The sequence below is a fragment of the Alligator mississippiensis genome, chromosome 11 (genome assembly GCF_030867095.1).
Source record: "Alligator mississippiensis isolate rAllMis1 chromosome 11, rAllMis1, whole genome shotgun sequence".
Classification (NCBI taxonomy): Eukaryota; Metazoa; Chordata; order Crocodylia; family Alligatoridae; genus Alligator; species Alligator mississippiensis.
The window spans coordinates 6,503,004-6,521,111 of NC_081834.1; the positions used below are offsets into that span (position 1 = coordinate 6,503,004).

An 18,108-nucleotide genomic window follows, 5' to 3' on the forward strand; every position below is an offset into this window, starting at 1 on the left:
TTTGCCTTAATCATTCCCAGTCCAGAATCCCCTCCCCTCGCAGGGGGAGGTGTGTGGGGCAGTTCCACCTTCCCCGCACACATCAGTTTCTAGGAGACACAATGCAGGATCAGACCAGGAAGGACTGTAGCAAGAGCAGAGATACTCTTACCTGGTTTAGGTTTATCTGATAACTCTAACAGCATCAGGAGTGCACACATGGGCTACAGCTTTTCCCAGTCTGGCTGTGCATAAAGCACATAGGCCACTTTTACCTGGCCATAGCTGTGGCAACACCCAGGTTGAGAGCCACTGAGGTAGAACAACACTGGCTCTCAAAATCGGGAGTGCAGCCAACTTCAAAAAACGTGTGGAGGAGTCTACTCAGTCCAAAAAGGTTGAGAACCACTGAAATAGCTAAACAAAAAACACAACACAACACAGCACAACCACGGAAATTTAAAATCTGATTTTAACTGAACGCTTGATAAAAAGCAGACTAAGTAGGAATACTATTTATGTTGTTCTTTTGTTTCCTGCATTTCATTCCACCTAGACAATGAAGACAGACCAGTCTATTTTGCTTTGGAGTTTTCATGCAATGAACACAAATATTTGCAAATATAGAAAAATAGTTGCAAACCCTATTTTGCTGACATATATTAAACAGGTCATAATCATTCATAATACTAGCTTTTGCAAAAAGGTTTATATTTACCTAATATTTTGAACTAAGTTGCTTGATAGTCTTTAAGGGGCAATTAAGTCTTTATACAAGAAATACAGCATGGAACTCAAACAAAGTTTAAATGCAATTATTATATATTGCATAAACACTAGGAAAAAAAAAAGAGAGATGGCATTTTATATGTTCAAAAAAATATGAAACATTATACAAACCTCTAGGTGTTAAAGAAGCTTGCTTTTCAACTTCTACTTGCTGTCTCAGGTTAGCAGGAATATTGTTGTAGATTCTTTTGTAATGATTATACACAGCAACTGAAAGCACTTTCTTGGCAAATGACTGCCCAACAACATACTTGTCGAGGTAGTTATAAATCTGAAAAATAATTCTCTCTTAATTTCCACAACACCTGCACGTCACCTGTTAGAGTTAAAAGCATTACATGGCGCAAAGATACAAAGTTAGCATGGGCCAGGTTAAAACTAAACAACCCTTCCCTCCACCTCAGGTTCTGAGGCATCCAATTCTGAAATTCTGTGTACTTAAATTAAAACTTCAAGATTGTGAATCATAATATGCATTGGGCATAAATGGAGGCTGAACTCAACCTGTTGTCTAATAGTGTTCATTTACAAATTGTTTCACAGCTTATGGAATCAACCAAAAATGTACAGCTGGCTTCAGGATACCCAGTACTTAAATGCAATTATATTCAAAACAATACCCTGCCCTGTAGAATGCAATAGCTAAATTTGAATCTTGGCAAACTAACCATCTTTTGGGTTTGTTACAACTGCACTTTAAATTTTGATTCAGAATTTATAAAGCAAAACGTTCCAGTATGCAAGGCAATAGTCTAATATTCAAGGTTCTAATGCAAGGCAAGCTAGTTGGGTGACATTAAGAACCATACTTTTTTCGGTGGAGGAGGTGGCTTCTGCTGGAATGCCAACTTCACAGCTTCTGCTGCCGAGTCCGGCTCTTTAATTATGCTCTTTTTGGAGTCTGCCTCCGACAGCACAACGAAAAAATGGTGACATTTTTCACACTTCACAAAACGAGTGGAAGCTGTAAAAAAAGACAGAGAAATTCTTCAAGCAATATTCATTCAACTTGATGGTTGCATGCTACATAGAACTCAAAAGATGTCTGTAAGAAAATATTTTGTAAATTCCCTCCTCAGCCTCCGAGGTATATCTGAGATTGGCAAATGCCAAATCAGGAGAGACAAAAAGTACAGTAAATATGCAGCATTTACCTAGTGCTTTTCATCTGCTTACTTCAGAAGCTTTACTGTAAAATCACCAGACAGTGGAACGTTATACAGAGAGGTAAATAAAGCACTGTACCCAAGATGACACACAGCACAGACTGTACGACAGGTGAGAAACCAGGTTTCTCCTTGTTCACAGATTCATAGATTGTAGAGTCGGAAGGGACCACAACGGATCATCATGTCCGACCCCCTGCCCCTGGCAGGAAAGAGGACCAAGGTTACATGACCCCAGCCAGGTGACTATCTAGCCTCCTCTTGAAGACATGACCGCTATCTTCCCAGGATCCCCCCACTACAGCATATAAGCCCAAGCAGCATAAAATGTAAGACTATACAGAACCTAGATGTAGGGTGAAAAGGTCCAGTGACTCAAGGGATCAGCAAATAGGCAGCTCTTGTTGGACAGGCCTGAGCTACTGAACCACATGATGTGGATCCACTATCACAAAGCCCATATAAAGGGAAAGGCAGTAAATAGTGGCCTGAACCACATGAGAGTAAGAAAGTGCCATTTGTTTTTATTCCTCTTTGTACAATTAAACTGACTGCTGTAGAAGAGGAGAGCTGGGGATGGATTTTCCTAAAAACCAAAGCATACAAAATTTGGTTCAGTGTCATTATTAGTCAACTTCAAGTCCACAATGAAAGGTGTTTAGCTCTTAGTAGTATGAGTATTTCAACCTATGTAGATCACACAAGCATTTATACAATTAGAAGAAAAGGCAAGAAACTTGGGGGGGGGAGTAGTTTGATTTTCCTTGTCTAGAGCTCCCTTTTAGTTACCACTTCAGAAATTAACTGCCCTGTTTTCTGGCCTTTTTTCAGAAGTCATACTAAAACACCTAAGAAAATAATTTCTTTCTTAAAAAGAAACATGAATGCTGCCTTTAGTAACTAGTTCTTCAGCAAACAAAGAACCATTCAGAAACATTATGAAAATGTGTGGACCAGAAGCAGCAAAGCTATTGCCTTCTTCAGAAAGGCCGAGATGAAAACATCTACAGGAGATGCCAGTAAAGAACAGAGACATCATCCAAATTAATTGTTCAGTTCTTGCTCCAACACTGGAACATCCTGTTAAAAGACCAGTACCAAATAAGTGCAGCATGACCCGTTTAAACAATAACAATTGCTCTGTATCAAGTGACCATTTGAAAAATTCCATGTTGAGTCTCTGAAGTTTTAAAAAGCTTTTAAAAAATAATAAAGACTGCATAGTTCAATTCTGGCCGACAGCAATAACCAAACCCATTTATTTATGCTTTCCACAGAGCAGATGTCAGCAGGAGCAAATCTGATATGACGCTTGCACGTTCAAGAACTCCACTGGTGGATAAATAAGACTAGTGGTTGGGATGCTGCTACACAGTGCTGTGGCAATCATGCTGCTCTTACAGCTACTCCTTTAGGCAGAATGAACAAAGGAGCTGAAACACTCCAACAGTCGCAGCACAAACTATTGGTACCGGAGTAGAGGGAGTGCAAGGAAGACACTCCAATGACAGTTTGATTTGGTGCCGCCATCACAAGGAGAGGTTTTGCCACTGCACTCATTCATAATATTTGGGATATCTGACTGACAACCTGTGTTATAGGGACTGTTCTCCAGGGTGAATAAAAATCAACATTTAAAAAAAAAATCAAAACAATCAGATTTTTTTGATTAAGATGTTTAAAAAAAAATAAACCTATAAAATGATAGTTTAAATTTAATATGTTAAAGCTCAAAGATATCATCATGGAATAGGGATTATAACTTCTAATTGTATACTACTTGAGACAATATATTCATGTAACATTTTTAGAACTTTTATACATGGGTCACAACAGGCCATGGGCTATATTAGGGGCCCAATCTTATGGGGTTCCCAGAGGGTCCTATATAGATTAGTAAAGATTCAAGAAAACCAGTCTACCCAATGGGACTCAGTGCTCAGGTTAAGCATCCCATTAAGCATCTCCATGATGCTTAAGTTTCAGTTCTCAAATTGGATTTGTGTCTGCAGAGATCACATCCTTGTTAACAGCAGGATATGGAGATGAGAGATAACAGACCTGATTACCCACCCATCAGCCCTCTTGTCTCTCTGCAAGTTTGTGTACACAGAATCAAGCCCTTATCTCTCCTTAAAAGTGCAAAGTTTCAAGAAGTTAAATGAATAGAGGATTGCTGGTGTAGATCTAAGCAAGGAGGAGGAGTCTGGAGATAAAGGCAGTAAAACAAAGGAGAAACATTGCGAGCAAAATTTTGTTGAAATCACAAAATATTCCGTAACAACCACTTTACAGCAGCTGCTCTCAAGCAAACAGGAGGAACCAACCTAACTCTTGAGAACTGGCTTACTCTGATGATAATCTGTGAACAAAATCATGACAAAATAGATGGAGTTGTCATAGCCAAAGTTCTCAACACTGGCCTCAAGAGAAATGAAGAATGCATGCTGGCTATCCTGAACCTATTTCCACAGCCTTGAACAAAGGTTATATAAAAAAAACAAAACAAGAATCCACTTTTTGTAGAAAACATTAATTAAATCAAGGCTTCCTGGCCAGTGATTTACAGTGATATAAAACATGATTTAAACCAATGTGATTTAAATCAAATCCACCCTGCTGTTCTCCCTCACACGATACTAATACTTGACACTAGGGTCACAATACATACAGCAGCTCTCTCTAGGGGCAGACTGGACATAGAGAAACAGAAAATAAATGAAAAACCATTAAAAAAAAAGCTACTTTTATTTTATGGTGCTTTTTGCTGGAAGGAATGCAGGATGGTTTAACAATCTAATTCTCCCACGATCCCTTTAAGTCAAAGGTATCAAACATATGGCCCACTGGGCCCGTGTACCTAGTCCCCTGGGCTACCAGAAGCTGGGGGGGTGCAGTCTGCTGCAGAATATGGGGCCCTCTAGCCTCATTGCCCACGGCTGTTGCAAGCAAGATCGGCTTGTCATTGCAGCTGTCCCCAGACCACAGTTGCTGGACCCACTACTGTTCCCTCCAGTCCAGCCATCACCAGACCTACCATCACCACAGTAGCCACGATTTTGAGGACACCCATGGTCCACGCATCCAGCCAGGTGAGTTTGGAAACCCTGCTTTAAAAGAACTATTTCCAGCAATGCACATAGCAAAGCAGAAGCACAAAGACGTTTTTCTCCAAGGTTTTAGCAAGTCAATGGCAGAGGTGTCAAAAGATTATAATGTCAAGAAGCCTCATACTATGAGCACAGTAAATTGTGACAAAGGAAAATAAGATCGCTTTGTTTCCAAGGCAATGCTCAGTTTTAAATACAAAATGACCTAAGATATTAGAAACCTGTGGGAAAAAATTCCTTCTGTTGCAGGCCACTGTGGAAATGCTTCAGACTGTGAAATGGAACACAGCCTGTTAAAGACTGAAACCACCGGGTCAAAACGAAAAAAAAAACCAAAAAAAAAAAAAAAAAATCAAGCAAGCAAGCAAAGCAGAGCATTTTGCACCACCCATTTCACAGAAGCATACATTTTAACTCCATCCCTCAGGACAGAGGTAGAAATAGAACTGATTGAAAACTGATAGGACATTTCTCTGCCAGAGAATACTAATTTCTTGAAAGAGAAGCATTTTACAGAAGGGAAATAGTTGTTGAAAACGATGCAACTAAGCACAGGCAGGTTTCTACCAGAACTCTTTCCACCTTCCTGTAGGCTCAACCAGTCAGCTTTTCTCAGCCTCCTAGGGTCTGTGGTACCACAGCAACACCTATAATAAAATTTATAGCAACTATTCAGGGGAAGGCAGCTGTGATATGGAGAAGAACTGTAACAATTCCAGCAAGCTGCTAGCAGGTCTCGGAGCATATCTTCTTTTGGAAACACCATGTGCTTCTGAAATGAACATTTTAGAGAATTTCTGCTTCATGGGAAACGGTGGCAAGTTTGGATTAAAGGTAAACTGGAATTAAATCAAATTCCAAAATGAGGCAATTGTCAATAATTAGAAATCCCACATTCTGATCAATTATAGCTATGGGAAACGGTACAAATTTCCAGTGCCGACAATGTCATGTTAACAAGTACAGCCAACTTTGTCACTTGCCTCCAATTTCAAACTACTTCACTGGCATGAGAAGGTCTGCAAGTGTTTTTGATGGAAATGTAAGCAGTGAAAGCATGGAGAAAGGCTGAAGTACTTGATGCCTTTTTTACCTTGGTCTTCATAGGCAAGGGCAGCTCCCAAACTACTGTGCCAGGCAGCACAGTTTGGGGGAGGAGGTGAGCAGTGCTCAGTGGTGAAAGAACAAGTTAGGGACTATTTAGAAAAGCTGGATGTGTACAGATCCATGGGGCCAGATACAATGCACCCAAGGGTGCTGAGGGAGTTGGCTGATGGGACTGCAGACCTGCTGGCCATTATCTTTGAAAACTCATGGCAATCAGGGGAGGTCCCAGACAATTGGAAAAGGGGAAATATAGTGCGCACCTTTAAGAAGGGGAAGGCAGAGGATCCACCTCAGTCCCTACAAAAATCATGAAGCAGATCCTCAAGGAATCCATTTCTAAGCACTTGGAGGAGAAAGTAATAAGGAACAGTCAGCATGGACCCACCAGGGGCAAGTCATACCTGACCAACCTGATTGCCTTCTATGATGAAATGACTGGTTCTGCAGATGCAAGGAAAGCAGTGGGCATGATCCACCTTGACTTTAGCAAACCTTTTGATATTCTTGCAAGCAGGCTAAGGAAGTGTGAGTTGGATGAATGGACTGTAAGGTGGAGAGGAAGCTGGCTAGATCATCCAGCTCAATGGGTAGTGATGAATGGCTCAAGGTCTAGTTGGCAGCCAGTATCATGTGGAGTGCCCCAGAGGTCGGTCCTGGGGCTGGTTTTGCTTAATATCTTCGTTAAAGATCTGGAAAATGGGATGGCGCGCACCCTAAGCAAGTTTGCAAATGCTACGAAGCTCTGGGGAGCAGTAGATATGCTGGAGGGTAAGGCTAGGATTCAAAGTCATCTAGACAAATCGGAGAGTCGGGCCAAAAGAAATCTCATGAGATTCAACCAGGACAAGCTGCACTTAGGATGGAAGAATTCCATGCAGCACTACAGACTTGAGACCAAATGGCTAAGCAGCAGCTCTGCAGATAAGGACCTGAAGGTTACAGTGGACAATAAGCTGAATATAAGCCAGCAGTGTGCCCTTATTGCAAAGAAGGCTAACGGCATCCTGGGCTGCATTGGTAGGTATGTTGCAAGCAGGTCAAGAGAAGTGATTCCTTCCCTCTATTCAGCACTGATGAGGCCACACCTAGAGTACTGCGTCCAGTTGTGGGCCCTCCATTACAGAAAGGATGCAGAGAAGTTGGAGAGAGTCCAGTGGAGGGCAACGAAAATGGTTAGGGGGCTGGAGGGTAGGGCTTCTGAGAAGGGGCTTAGAGAACTGGGCTTATTTAGTCTGGAGAAGAGAAGACTGAGGAGGGATTTAATAGCAGCCTTTAATTACCTGCAGGGTGGTTCCAAAGAGGATGGAGCTGGACTGTTCTCAGTGGTGGCAGATGACAGAACAAGCAGCAATGGGCTCAAGTTGCAGCAAGCGAAGTTTAGGTTGGATATGAGGAAAAAAACTCTTTCACTAGGAGGGTGGTGAAGCACTGGAACAGATTACCTGGAGGGATAGCGGGATCTCCAACTTTGGAGGCTTTTAAGGCCCAGCTTGACAAAGCCCTGGCTGCAATGATTCAGTTGGAGCTGGTCCTGCTTTGAGCAGGGGGTTGGACCAGATGACCTCCTGGGGTCCCTTCCAGCCCTAATTTTCTATGATTCTATGGATCTTGACTTAGTTTCACACTGCCATGGCATGCTGGAACCTACAAATTGCAAAGGTATTTATTAACCGTGTGCAGTTGTAAGGCGAAGTCCTTGTCAAATGAACAGAAAAGCACTTTTCAAAAGATATTTGCAGAAACAAAGCAATAGTGCACTTTTAAAACAAAACAAAAACACTTGAAACCATTCTGTGATTTCAAGCACTCTCAAAAATTGTTATGGAGAAGACAACCCTAAGGAAAAAGGGGCAGGAAACATTAATTTAAGGGTGTTTAAGCACACTAAATCTTGCTTTGGAGGCTGGGAGAACTGACAAAATGGGGTGAAGAAGAGGGCAAAAAAGAATGCCAATTTTACAAAGTGCTTATATCCGCAGCATTCAGCCAAAGGCATTAAAAAGTCGTACAGTTTGACTCCACATATCAGGCTTCAGCTTTATCTCACTGAGCAAAGTTCTTAACACAGGACTCCTCGCTCCTCTGTGCAACCTGACATAAGGTTGGACAGACTGCTGCATAAATGAATCAGAGCAAAGTCCCTTTATTCCTTCAAAGGAGCAAGAAAGAGGGTTGGAACAGCAAAGTATCACAAACCACTGTGTAAGGTTGGCAGCTTTATGGGACAGAACATCATGACCTTCAGCAGATAGCCAGGCTGTCATTTCAGCATCCAACAGCGCTTTACTCCTCTATTCACTAATGAAGTAGTTCTCCAACTCAAATTGCATATTAGCATTTCATTTCTTCTAATCCTTTCAACACAAGGGGGGGTGGGGGGGGCGGGGAGTAATTTAGTGTTTAAAGAGCAAAACAAAATGCCAAGGAAGTCTGTGTTTTCCTTCGTTTCCAATGATGTAATTAAAGCCCTGAAGGTTTGTTGTTGTTGTTGTTGCACAAGTGACATTACAGGCTGTTTCACAAAACACAACCAACCCTTAATACGCCCAGAACTGGAACCTGTACGACAATTCTGACAAAGCCGAAGAGGCTTAGAACATAGCTTGCTTGCTCGCACCCACTCAACATTCGGATAAACCCTGAAAAGAAAATAGAGCGATTAAATATTAGAAGTTGTTTTAGTCAGGGAGTAATGTATTCAATTTGATTGTATGAATAAGAAATGGGAAAAATTATGAATATGAAATAGGAAAAAGTGTTTAGGTCTCAGAAGGAAAATGCATGATGAGGGAACAAAGGAATATTTGGAAAATTAAAGCAGCTACACCTGATTTTTTTAAGTTCATAGTCACCAGGAATCCAACTACTGCTTCTACCTAATAATCCCTAACCAAAATGAAAAGAGTCTACTCTTACTTGTTGCACTTTGTGTGTAATTAATTGAGAACAAACTCTTTAAAAAGACACTTAAAACACCAAAATCAAGAAGAGTAAGAAATTATAAATATTCAACTAATTAAAAAATGGATATTCTCACATTTACTTTGACACATCAGTGCCTATAAACTTCTACTAGCAAGGTAGTGGTAGCCCTGTTAAAGCAAGGTCATTATTTCTAGTTGTAAAAGCCTCATAACACCAGTTGAATCCAGAGCAGGTAATACTCTTGATCTGGTCTTCTGAAAATCAAAACTACATTCATTTGTTAAGCCTATCTCCCCTATTTGAAATGCATAAATTAGTCTCCTATTTGCAGGTTAAAGAATCATCAGAACATTGATGACACCTTAAATCAGGGATGTCAAATATACAGCCCGAGAACCTGGTCCAATCCGTGGAACCCTATCAACTGGCCCACGATACTGTCTGTGGATCTTGGAGTGGCCCCATATGCTGCACGCTGGATCAGCCCCCCATGCTGCATGCAGCGCCTACAACAAATCAGTCCAGGACATGTGCTGCATAAGGTGCTCATGTGGGGCCAGTCTGAGAAGCACACTGCACACGGTGCCTGCACTGGGCTAGCCCCATACACTGGATCTGGCGCACAGAGCCAGTCTGAGGGCCCAATCCAGCTTGTAGGCCATTCCTGTGCCACCCACTTGGCCCTGCAGGCTGGATCAGTTTCACACCCCTGCCTTAAATTATACCTGAATTAACAGCCCGAAAGCTTGCTAGTGAACGGGGCAAGGATTTTTTGTGCTATATTTTCTGGACCTACTGTATAGTCAGGAGAGCTGTTGGACAAGCTTTCAGGCATCAAGTGCCCTTCCTCAGGTTTAAGAAAGAGGCAGACACAAGTTGTGCTAAATTGCAGAAAGAAGACTCCATGTAAATGCAAACAGTCTGCTTGAAGGGATGGAGAAGGGCAGTGATCTAGGAGTGAAGAGGCGTTATCAGGAGCTATTATAAAACAAAAGTAGTGAAGTAAAATAGGAAAATCTAGATAGTGGCAGAGGGAAGACATATTTGAATACTTCAAGCTGAAAGCACAGACATCTCAGTCAATAGGTAACACAGGCAGAGGAAACCATGCTCAGACCATGCATCTGCTTGTTCCTGGGTCTCTTGAAGGCAGTCAGCTAGATTAAGAAATTTTCCACCACTTTCACTGACACCCTTTCCACAAAAGCCCTGCATATTTACTGTGATATAGCAGATGTTTGTCCAGTTGTGTACTTAGAAATTCAGAAGTACTGATCACTCACAGAATCGGAATGAATGGGAGCTCATTACTCCCAAAAGTCAGGCCACTTACAAGCTGATCCCTTGCCTGTCCTGAGAAATTAATATAACAGCAGGGCAAGTTACTTGTGTTGCTGGTATATTAAGCCCATGAATGAGGCTTGATTACTGCAATTCCCTGCAACTTTTCTGTTGGAAGTTTGTTCAAAAACAGCGAGCAAGTCCACTCATCAGTTTCTGCAACTGCTGTATTAGATCCACCTGTTGTTCTTTACAATGGATTTCAGTTGGCCTTGTTTTTACAGCCTTTACAACAGCATTAGAGCTGGCTAGACTAGAGACCTCATCCTTGAGCCTTACAAAAACAACTTAATGAAGGACACAGTCCAGTTTTAGAAACTTCAACAGTACTACTTAGGTAAGCTGCATATTGTGCTTTCACTGTGTTGGAACTTAGAAAATGTATTTACCAGTATTTATTCAATTTATATGCCAGCTCTTTCCAGCAAAATCTCAGGGCAGCTTACAATAAGAAAATAGAACAACTTAAAAATAGCAGAGACAAGAGATCAAGAACAACTGAAAACGGAATAGGAATATCAAGATAAAACAGATACCCTGCTGAACAAACACCTCGCCCTCGCTTCGTCTGGTAAATACCCAACTAGGGAGGTCTTACAGCCCTTCCAAAGTATGTCCTAGGCTCAGGCTCTGGGAGGTCTCAAGAAGGAGGGAGTTCCAGAACTGAGGAGCAACTGCTAGAAACAACTTCCCCATGTTTTCACCAAGAGGACTTGATATACTGATGGTATGTGTAGAAGGCTGCTCTCAGCTGACCTTGAGGATCACGACAGGGTATAAAGGGCAAGGTGGCAAATTCAGATCCCTCTGGGCCCCACCACTCCAAAGTGTTTTCAGTGACAATAACAAAGTTTGGACCATTATAGTGCTCAACATGGACCAATAATTATGTTGAGCCCTTTCTTACCTCTGCTGTGTTAAAACACTTATCTTGTGCTTCAAAGACATAGGAATCATCCAATATGAATCAACACAACACTTTGTTAACACTTACACACAAAGGTTTCCACATGCGTGCACAGGTCACCACACTTTGGGCAGCGCAGCTGGTTTCCTCCTTTCCCAGAGTTTCCAGAACCTGACTTCTTGCTGCCTCCCTCACTGACAGATTTCTGACAATAAAATACAATTTCAATTGTTAGTTCTGGACTGTGAATTACAGATTTGTTACATTATATATGCCACTAACTTAATGAAAAAAGGTTGGTAAATTTAAGAACTGGCTAAAATACCTACCGTCAAGATAAAATGATGTCACAAGGACTAGAACGTGGTCCGTTTTTCAAAAAGCAACTAGTGATCCCTGACTTGCGATATACTGAAAAAGGACAGTTCTTCAGAATGTATCGAGCACCCACCCTGCCGTGCCACATCTACATCAGGAGCAATCTGCTGCGCCGACAAAGCATTCCTATGATATATCTCACTACCAGGGCTTCTGTCACTTTAGTAATAGCAGCCACACTGCCATCAGGAATGCCTGGGCCTCATGGCCCGAACGTAGTTCTGCCAACAGGAATTTTTCTGCCTAAGAGCTAGGCCAGCCTCCCCGAATGCCTGTCAGCCATGCTGCACCCACACCACACCAAAGCTTTTGTCAAGAGAGCAGTGTCAGCTATGGAGAGTGAGCTTTTTGCACATCTAGCCAAATAGTTCAGCCAGCATAAAGCTGCAATACAGACAAGATAAGACCCAATGTGGATACAGCTTATAATAACATAGCTTATTCACACACACACACACACACAGACCAAACAAAATGAGCCGCCCTGGTAAAATGGCACTTTGTCAGTATACCTGTGATGATCACGTTGCATGACCTGTGATTAATAGAGCTATGCCAGCAGATATCCACCATGAAGACACAGTTATATTGGCAGAGGGCTGCAGTTCAGACATGACCGCCAGAACAGGCCCTTCCAAAAAGTGTGTCATATTGGGCACCCAACATCAGTAGTTCCTTTGGTAAACTTAAGTTCTTTTAATGCAGCAAAATAGAATCAGTCAGGTCACACCCCTTGCAATTCCACTATATGTTGTAAGAGACCTAAATAGCTCAACCTACACCTCTTCCATTCCTCCATCACTGGGCTGGGCCATCAGACCACATTCCACAAGCAACACTGAAGATAATGCCTCTCCCTTTTAAAAGCTTTAAGGAGTAAAAGCAATATTGATGTTAACATATTATCACCAACACCCAAGTTAGCAGTTGCTGAAATAAATGGAGCAAGTTATACCTCAAAGTGTATTTCTGCCTTTATGCAAACTCGTATATACAGTTCTCATATCCATTACACAGCTATGCTTCCAATCTAATAGCAAGAAACCTAATCTTTAGCTATGTTACAGAGTTCCACCAGCAGAACTATGTTGAACAGGAGTGTAGAAATATAGCTCCCTGAAACTAATGGAGCTACGCTGGCAAAACCCCATGTGTAAAGACAAGTTCTGCCAATCAGTGAGGTGGTGCAATTCTGACAGCAGCAAAGCTTTTTACCCAATGATTACATAGTGTACATGGGGACTCTGCCACCAGTTTTTCTGAGAGGTGACTCATAAGTAGGGTGGCCATATGTTTCAGTTGAGACAGTCCCGGATTTCAGAGGCTTGTCCTGGCCAGCTGTTGGGAATTAAAAATGGGCATCCCAGAAATGCAGAGGTGTGGAGTGCAGTCTGGCTGGGAGTCAGACAGAGTGGTGTGGATTTCCAGGATTTCCATATGGTCAGCCTACTTATACTGTAAACAAAAACAAAAAAAAGTGGGGAAGAGAGAAAGAAATATGTGCTTCTATAGAACAAGTGAGACATTTGTGCGTGCCCTCCAGTTAGACGTCCAGACCTAGGAAAATCCACTCTAACAACAATGTATTGAAGTACTTGCCAAACTTCTGTGTGTGGAGTTAAGAGCAAACTTACACTGGGTAATCATTCACTTGAAAATGTTGCCTATTAATTGCTAGTAAAAGAAAGGGGGGGAGGGGCTTGTTGGGTTTGTTGTTGTTTTTCTCTTAAAGAAGACTAAATATGTAATGAAAGTAGCAGTTAAACAGACAGTAAAAATAAAACTAATCTTTTCACAAAACATTACTGATTAACATATCTGCAACATGTTACTGGTGAAATTAGGGAAAAACCATAAAACATTTGGTTTGGAGGGAAACTATCGTTAAGGAAGTCTGTCAATTGTAAAAAAATACGAGTTGAAAAATTCCTGTGCTACCACCTGACTGAGCCTTCAGCGTATTGCTGTGGTTGTATAATCATGTCTTGCTACATTTTCAAAACTGTTTAATTTCCTTTTTGCTGTGTGAAAGACCCATGCGAACAAGGGATCTAACAACAAAACGTATACACATTCAACAGGAAACTATATGAAAATATTTTTGCAGCTTTAGTGATCTGACAGGTGACTTGGAACAACAGTCAGTAAACAGCCCAGAAAGGAGTGCAGGCTTTCAGATGAGGGCTCCTTAAAATACAAGAGTAGACGGTGAATATCTGATACCTTATTGCCGTCCCCAGAGCCATCTTTGCTTGCACCATCCTTTGAAGCAAAGTATGCTGGTGTTTCAGAAAAACATCTAAAGGGAACTCTTCTTAAAGAACGCGTTTCAAAGGCTCCAAGTCTTCTTAAAACAGGGAGACGACTGCGACCACAAGTAATACCTGGAAATGAAACCAATCCTTTAAGGACAAATTGTTTTGCTTCCCACTCAAAATGCTGAACACACATACGCAACATATTACCTATGATCAGTTTGTTTCATGATATAATAGAACACAGATAAAATACTCATTACTACTGTATTCATCACCCGCTGTTGGGGAAAATTAAAGAAAGAAAAATCAGTTTTACTAGTATCTGTAGGATGACAACATCATTCCCTGACTTCCTCAACCCCTTCATGACAATAAAGTGAACTTTGAAGGAATAGATTACTCTCTTAGGAATCAAAGGGTTACATGTATTTCAATTTTTGTTATAATATGATTCATTCTTGAGTTCCTTCTGTAGTAGAAACACAACTATATGCCAGAAGAATAAAAGCTGAAATCAAATTGAATTCAAGGTCTTGTAGTGACGAACACTAGGATTTCCATTAAGCTTAACAGTTAAAGTCAATAAAAAGTTCATGTGTAAAGGACGTCTGAATTGTAGAATAAGTAATATCCAAAAGACATCCCGAGTATGTACACATCCACACGCCACATGTTACTATGGGAAAAGTTACTAGAGCCTGATAAAATATAGGCACGAGGGCGGATGCACCACAACTGTGCAGTGAAGATTCCCAATGGTGTTACAATCAACAGGGAGTACAGCAAAAGCTGTGTTAGCTAGCACAAGTGGGAAACACGGCACGCCGGTTATATAAAAATCCCAGTTACCTGAGGCAGGGGTTTTTGGCTGGATGCAGAGCAGCGCTAGCGCAGGGTGGTGGTGGTGGCGGCGGCCACCACGTGCGAGCCCCCCTTTCCCCGCATTTGGCCGGCCAGAAATTCCGGTTAATAGAAATGCCAGTTAACACAAGTTTTGCTGTACTACTCAGTTAACATCAGGGTTAGTACTTACCTATGCTACAGACCCTCTGTCACTCCAGCTAGCCTGGTGCATCTGTGTTGACAAGAGCCCTCCAACAAAGACACAGGACATGCTGACAGATGGGTTTTTTCTGCTGACGTAGCTACACCACCTCCCCTGGAGTGCATAAGCTCTGCCAATAAAAGCCTTCTTCTGTTGGCACAGCTGTGCCCATGCACATGGACTTTTGCCAGTATAGGTATGTTGATTATATAGCAAGAAACTTTTTTTTTTTGCCTGCCCCCCACTCCAATGTGAAGCCCCTCCATAGGGCAAGAAGCCCCTTTTGCAGTATTTGCCCCCTTTTGGGGATGGTTTCTCTTTTCTACCTTTTCTTCCTTCCTCCCTCTTCTTCTTTTATTGTATTATTATTATTTTTATAGAATATAAGATGTACTTGTAATAAAAAATGTAGTTTGTAGATGCTTTTATGGGTATAAAATAGTGTTCTGCATCTGCATGCCTCCCCCCACCCCCACCATTGTAGTTGGCCTATTTGTTGTATGTGCCATGGCATTTCACCCTTTTATGTTTTATAGTCTATGCTTTTTAACTTTGTAACAATGTTAGCAAGAGTGGGGAATCCAACCATGGCTTCTCTGTATGGAGTGGATCCCTGACTGAATCTTGGTTGATTGAGTAATGCAGTAGCTACACAGAATAACAAGTTATCCAGCATCAATTAACACCTAGGAAACTAGACTAAGGAGAGGAAAGGATCAATACAGAGCCAGGAACTCCCTGAAACTTCACTGTTAAAGGTACAGAAGCCCCGGTTTGAACTAATCAACATCAAAGACCGACTCTTGGGACTGAATAGCCCCCCCCCCCCCCCCCCCAATCAACTGCCCCCAGAGCCCTGTTCATCACAGCAGTGAATTAATCAAACTTCATCAACAGACTCCTGAGACTGCACGTACCTACAGATGTGACCCCTGGGGCTGACGGCTGCCATCCAGCAACCACCAAGGGGGATGTCTCACAAGGTCAATGACCCCTGGATTGGATAAGCCCAAAAATTGGGGAGTCACCAAAGTCTGCCAGAAAGGGATAAAAGGTAGCAAAGAATGACCCCCAATGGTGCCCTTTTTGACCTGACCAACACCCTGCCTCCCCAGCCAGAAGGACAAGTGGCTGATCCTTCCTGCCCCTGGGGCAAGGGGCTGGACTTGATGATCTTCCGAGGTCCCTTCCAGCCCTAATGTCTATGAAATCTATGAATAGGTATATCTTGACACCGGTGCTTAGTGTTCATAGCTAGCTACTGTGAGTATGTGTATGTGCGTGAATGTGTGTGCGTTTGAGAGGATCAGCCCCAAGGTTTATGATCTGGCTTTGGCATCCGTCTAATAAACGAGAATTTTATGATGACCCTGTGAGTTGGTCCTTTGTAGCCAACAGTTATGAGGTGTGATCTTTTCATGCCCTTAAACAGACATAGCTAGGCAAAACTTAGCAGGCCAGGCCAGGCCCTCAACACCTATGTCCAAAATATAAATCACAACACAAGAGTAGTTACTCTATGCCTTAACCTAATGCTTCACCTGGAGCCATTCAATGTTTTTTTTTTTTTAAATAAGCACACATTCAACAAACACTCTTCCCAAAAGAAAGTGCATTAGCAACTGTCCAGAGCACATTTAAAAAAAAAAAAAAAATCACTCCTCTTAATCTGGATGCCATACTGCTCCGGACAAGCACCGGTGAAATAAAATATCTGATTAATCAAACCTTTCAACATTAAGTCAAACAATGCTTCAATTCAGCTCTAAATATCGAAAACTCAGTTATACAAATACAGTATGCCACCTTCCAAATGTGCATCACATTGATGAAAAATTCTCAATAATTCAAAAAGTAAATGATCCAAATGTATTTCATGTCCACTGACATTAGGGTATCGGAAGCTGTGTTGTACTAAGGACTAAATTTATATCGGAATTGCATAATCAGCTCACTGTGTACAAATTAAAAAAAAGGGACCAACCTTTAGCATAGTATTATGAAATAACGTGACTGCAGGTGGAATTATGTGACCTTTGAAATGTCTCCTGATTGTATGAAATTATGCATGTATTTTGCACGTGAAGTAAAGTGGTCTTAATTTGGCAGATTCTGAATCCTTGACTTTGACTTGTAAACATTTCTAAGTCAATCCCCAAGAATTCTGCAGTTCACGTTTGAGAAAAATTATTAGCGAGAGAATAGTGAAGATGATGATATATTTTTAAAAAATGGTTACCTTTTTACAAAGCGTAGGCATGGGTCTTAAATTTAATGATTCATTTTTAATTTTAATAAGTGACACAGCTCAAAAAAGGACAGACACACCCAAGCTCTAGATTACACACCAGCTGGGAGTTTCCAAGCTGCTTCATATACCTGATAGACAATTCTGGAGGAATTCCTTGGCTGACCTCAGAAAGAAACTGCAACTTGGCACCCATAGGAATTACCATCTCATTGGTGGGTTCAATTTTAAATTTCATTAAATCTGTACTGGAGAAAGGGAAAAAGCCGGCAGAACCAAGTGGAAGAAATCTCATGCCAGTAAAATCTTTTTTTTAAAAAGGGACGGAGGAGGAGGTGGATGATAGGGCAAGAGGAATTATATTGCAGCAGAGCTGAAATGATTCCCGGTCACCTCTATGACAGCTGTTAGATTTTGTTAATCATTTTGTTTCATTTTATTGTATTTTCAAGTTGACTTTTTAAATCAAATCCTGCCACTAAAGGAATAACCCTATAATCCTGTTCCAAGCCAACCTGCAAATATTTTTTTGTCTGGGTTAAAAAACAAACAAACAAACAAAAAATCCTCAATGGGTATATTTAAGTTTCTTTTCACACACAAATTCCAATAAGAGTACATGCTTAAAAAAAAAAGTTTAGGACAGTAGTTTCAGGGTAAATCTCTGCAGACATCTTCTACTGTGAAATGAACACCAGTGATATTTGATCAAATCAGATTTACAGCTTTTTTAGAACAGAAAACAGAGTACTTAAGAGGAACTGGGGGGAGGGGGGGAAATCAAAATAAAAAAGTCACTCTCCATTAAATAAAATCCTTCATTTCACTTGTATACGGCATCCAGTCCCCCCCACC

The 18,108-nt window shown here is 41.4% G+C and overlaps 1 protein-coding gene across 4 annotated transcripts in view; it reads right to left on the reverse strand.

Moving 5' to 3' along the window:
- CLPX (caseinolytic mitochondrial matrix peptidase chaperone subunit X) overlaps positions 1–18,108 on the reverse strand; it is a 41,278-nt gene that overhangs the window by 20,750 nt on the left and 2,420 nt on the right. For all 4 annotated transcript variants that reach the window (XM_019477646.2, XM_006275660.4, XM_019477645.2 and 1 more), the window contains 4 exons: positions 13,926–14,086; positions 11,412–11,529; positions 1,578–1,732; positions 880–1,039 (listed from right to left, as the gene is read on the reverse strand). In XM_019477646.2, the coding sequence (XP_019333191.1) occupies positions 880–1,039; positions 1,578–1,732; positions 11,412–11,529; positions 13,926–14,086 (594 nt within the window). The remainder of the gene's footprint in view (positions 1–879; positions 1,040–1,577; positions 1,733–11,411; positions 11,530–13,925; positions 14,087–18,108) is intronic.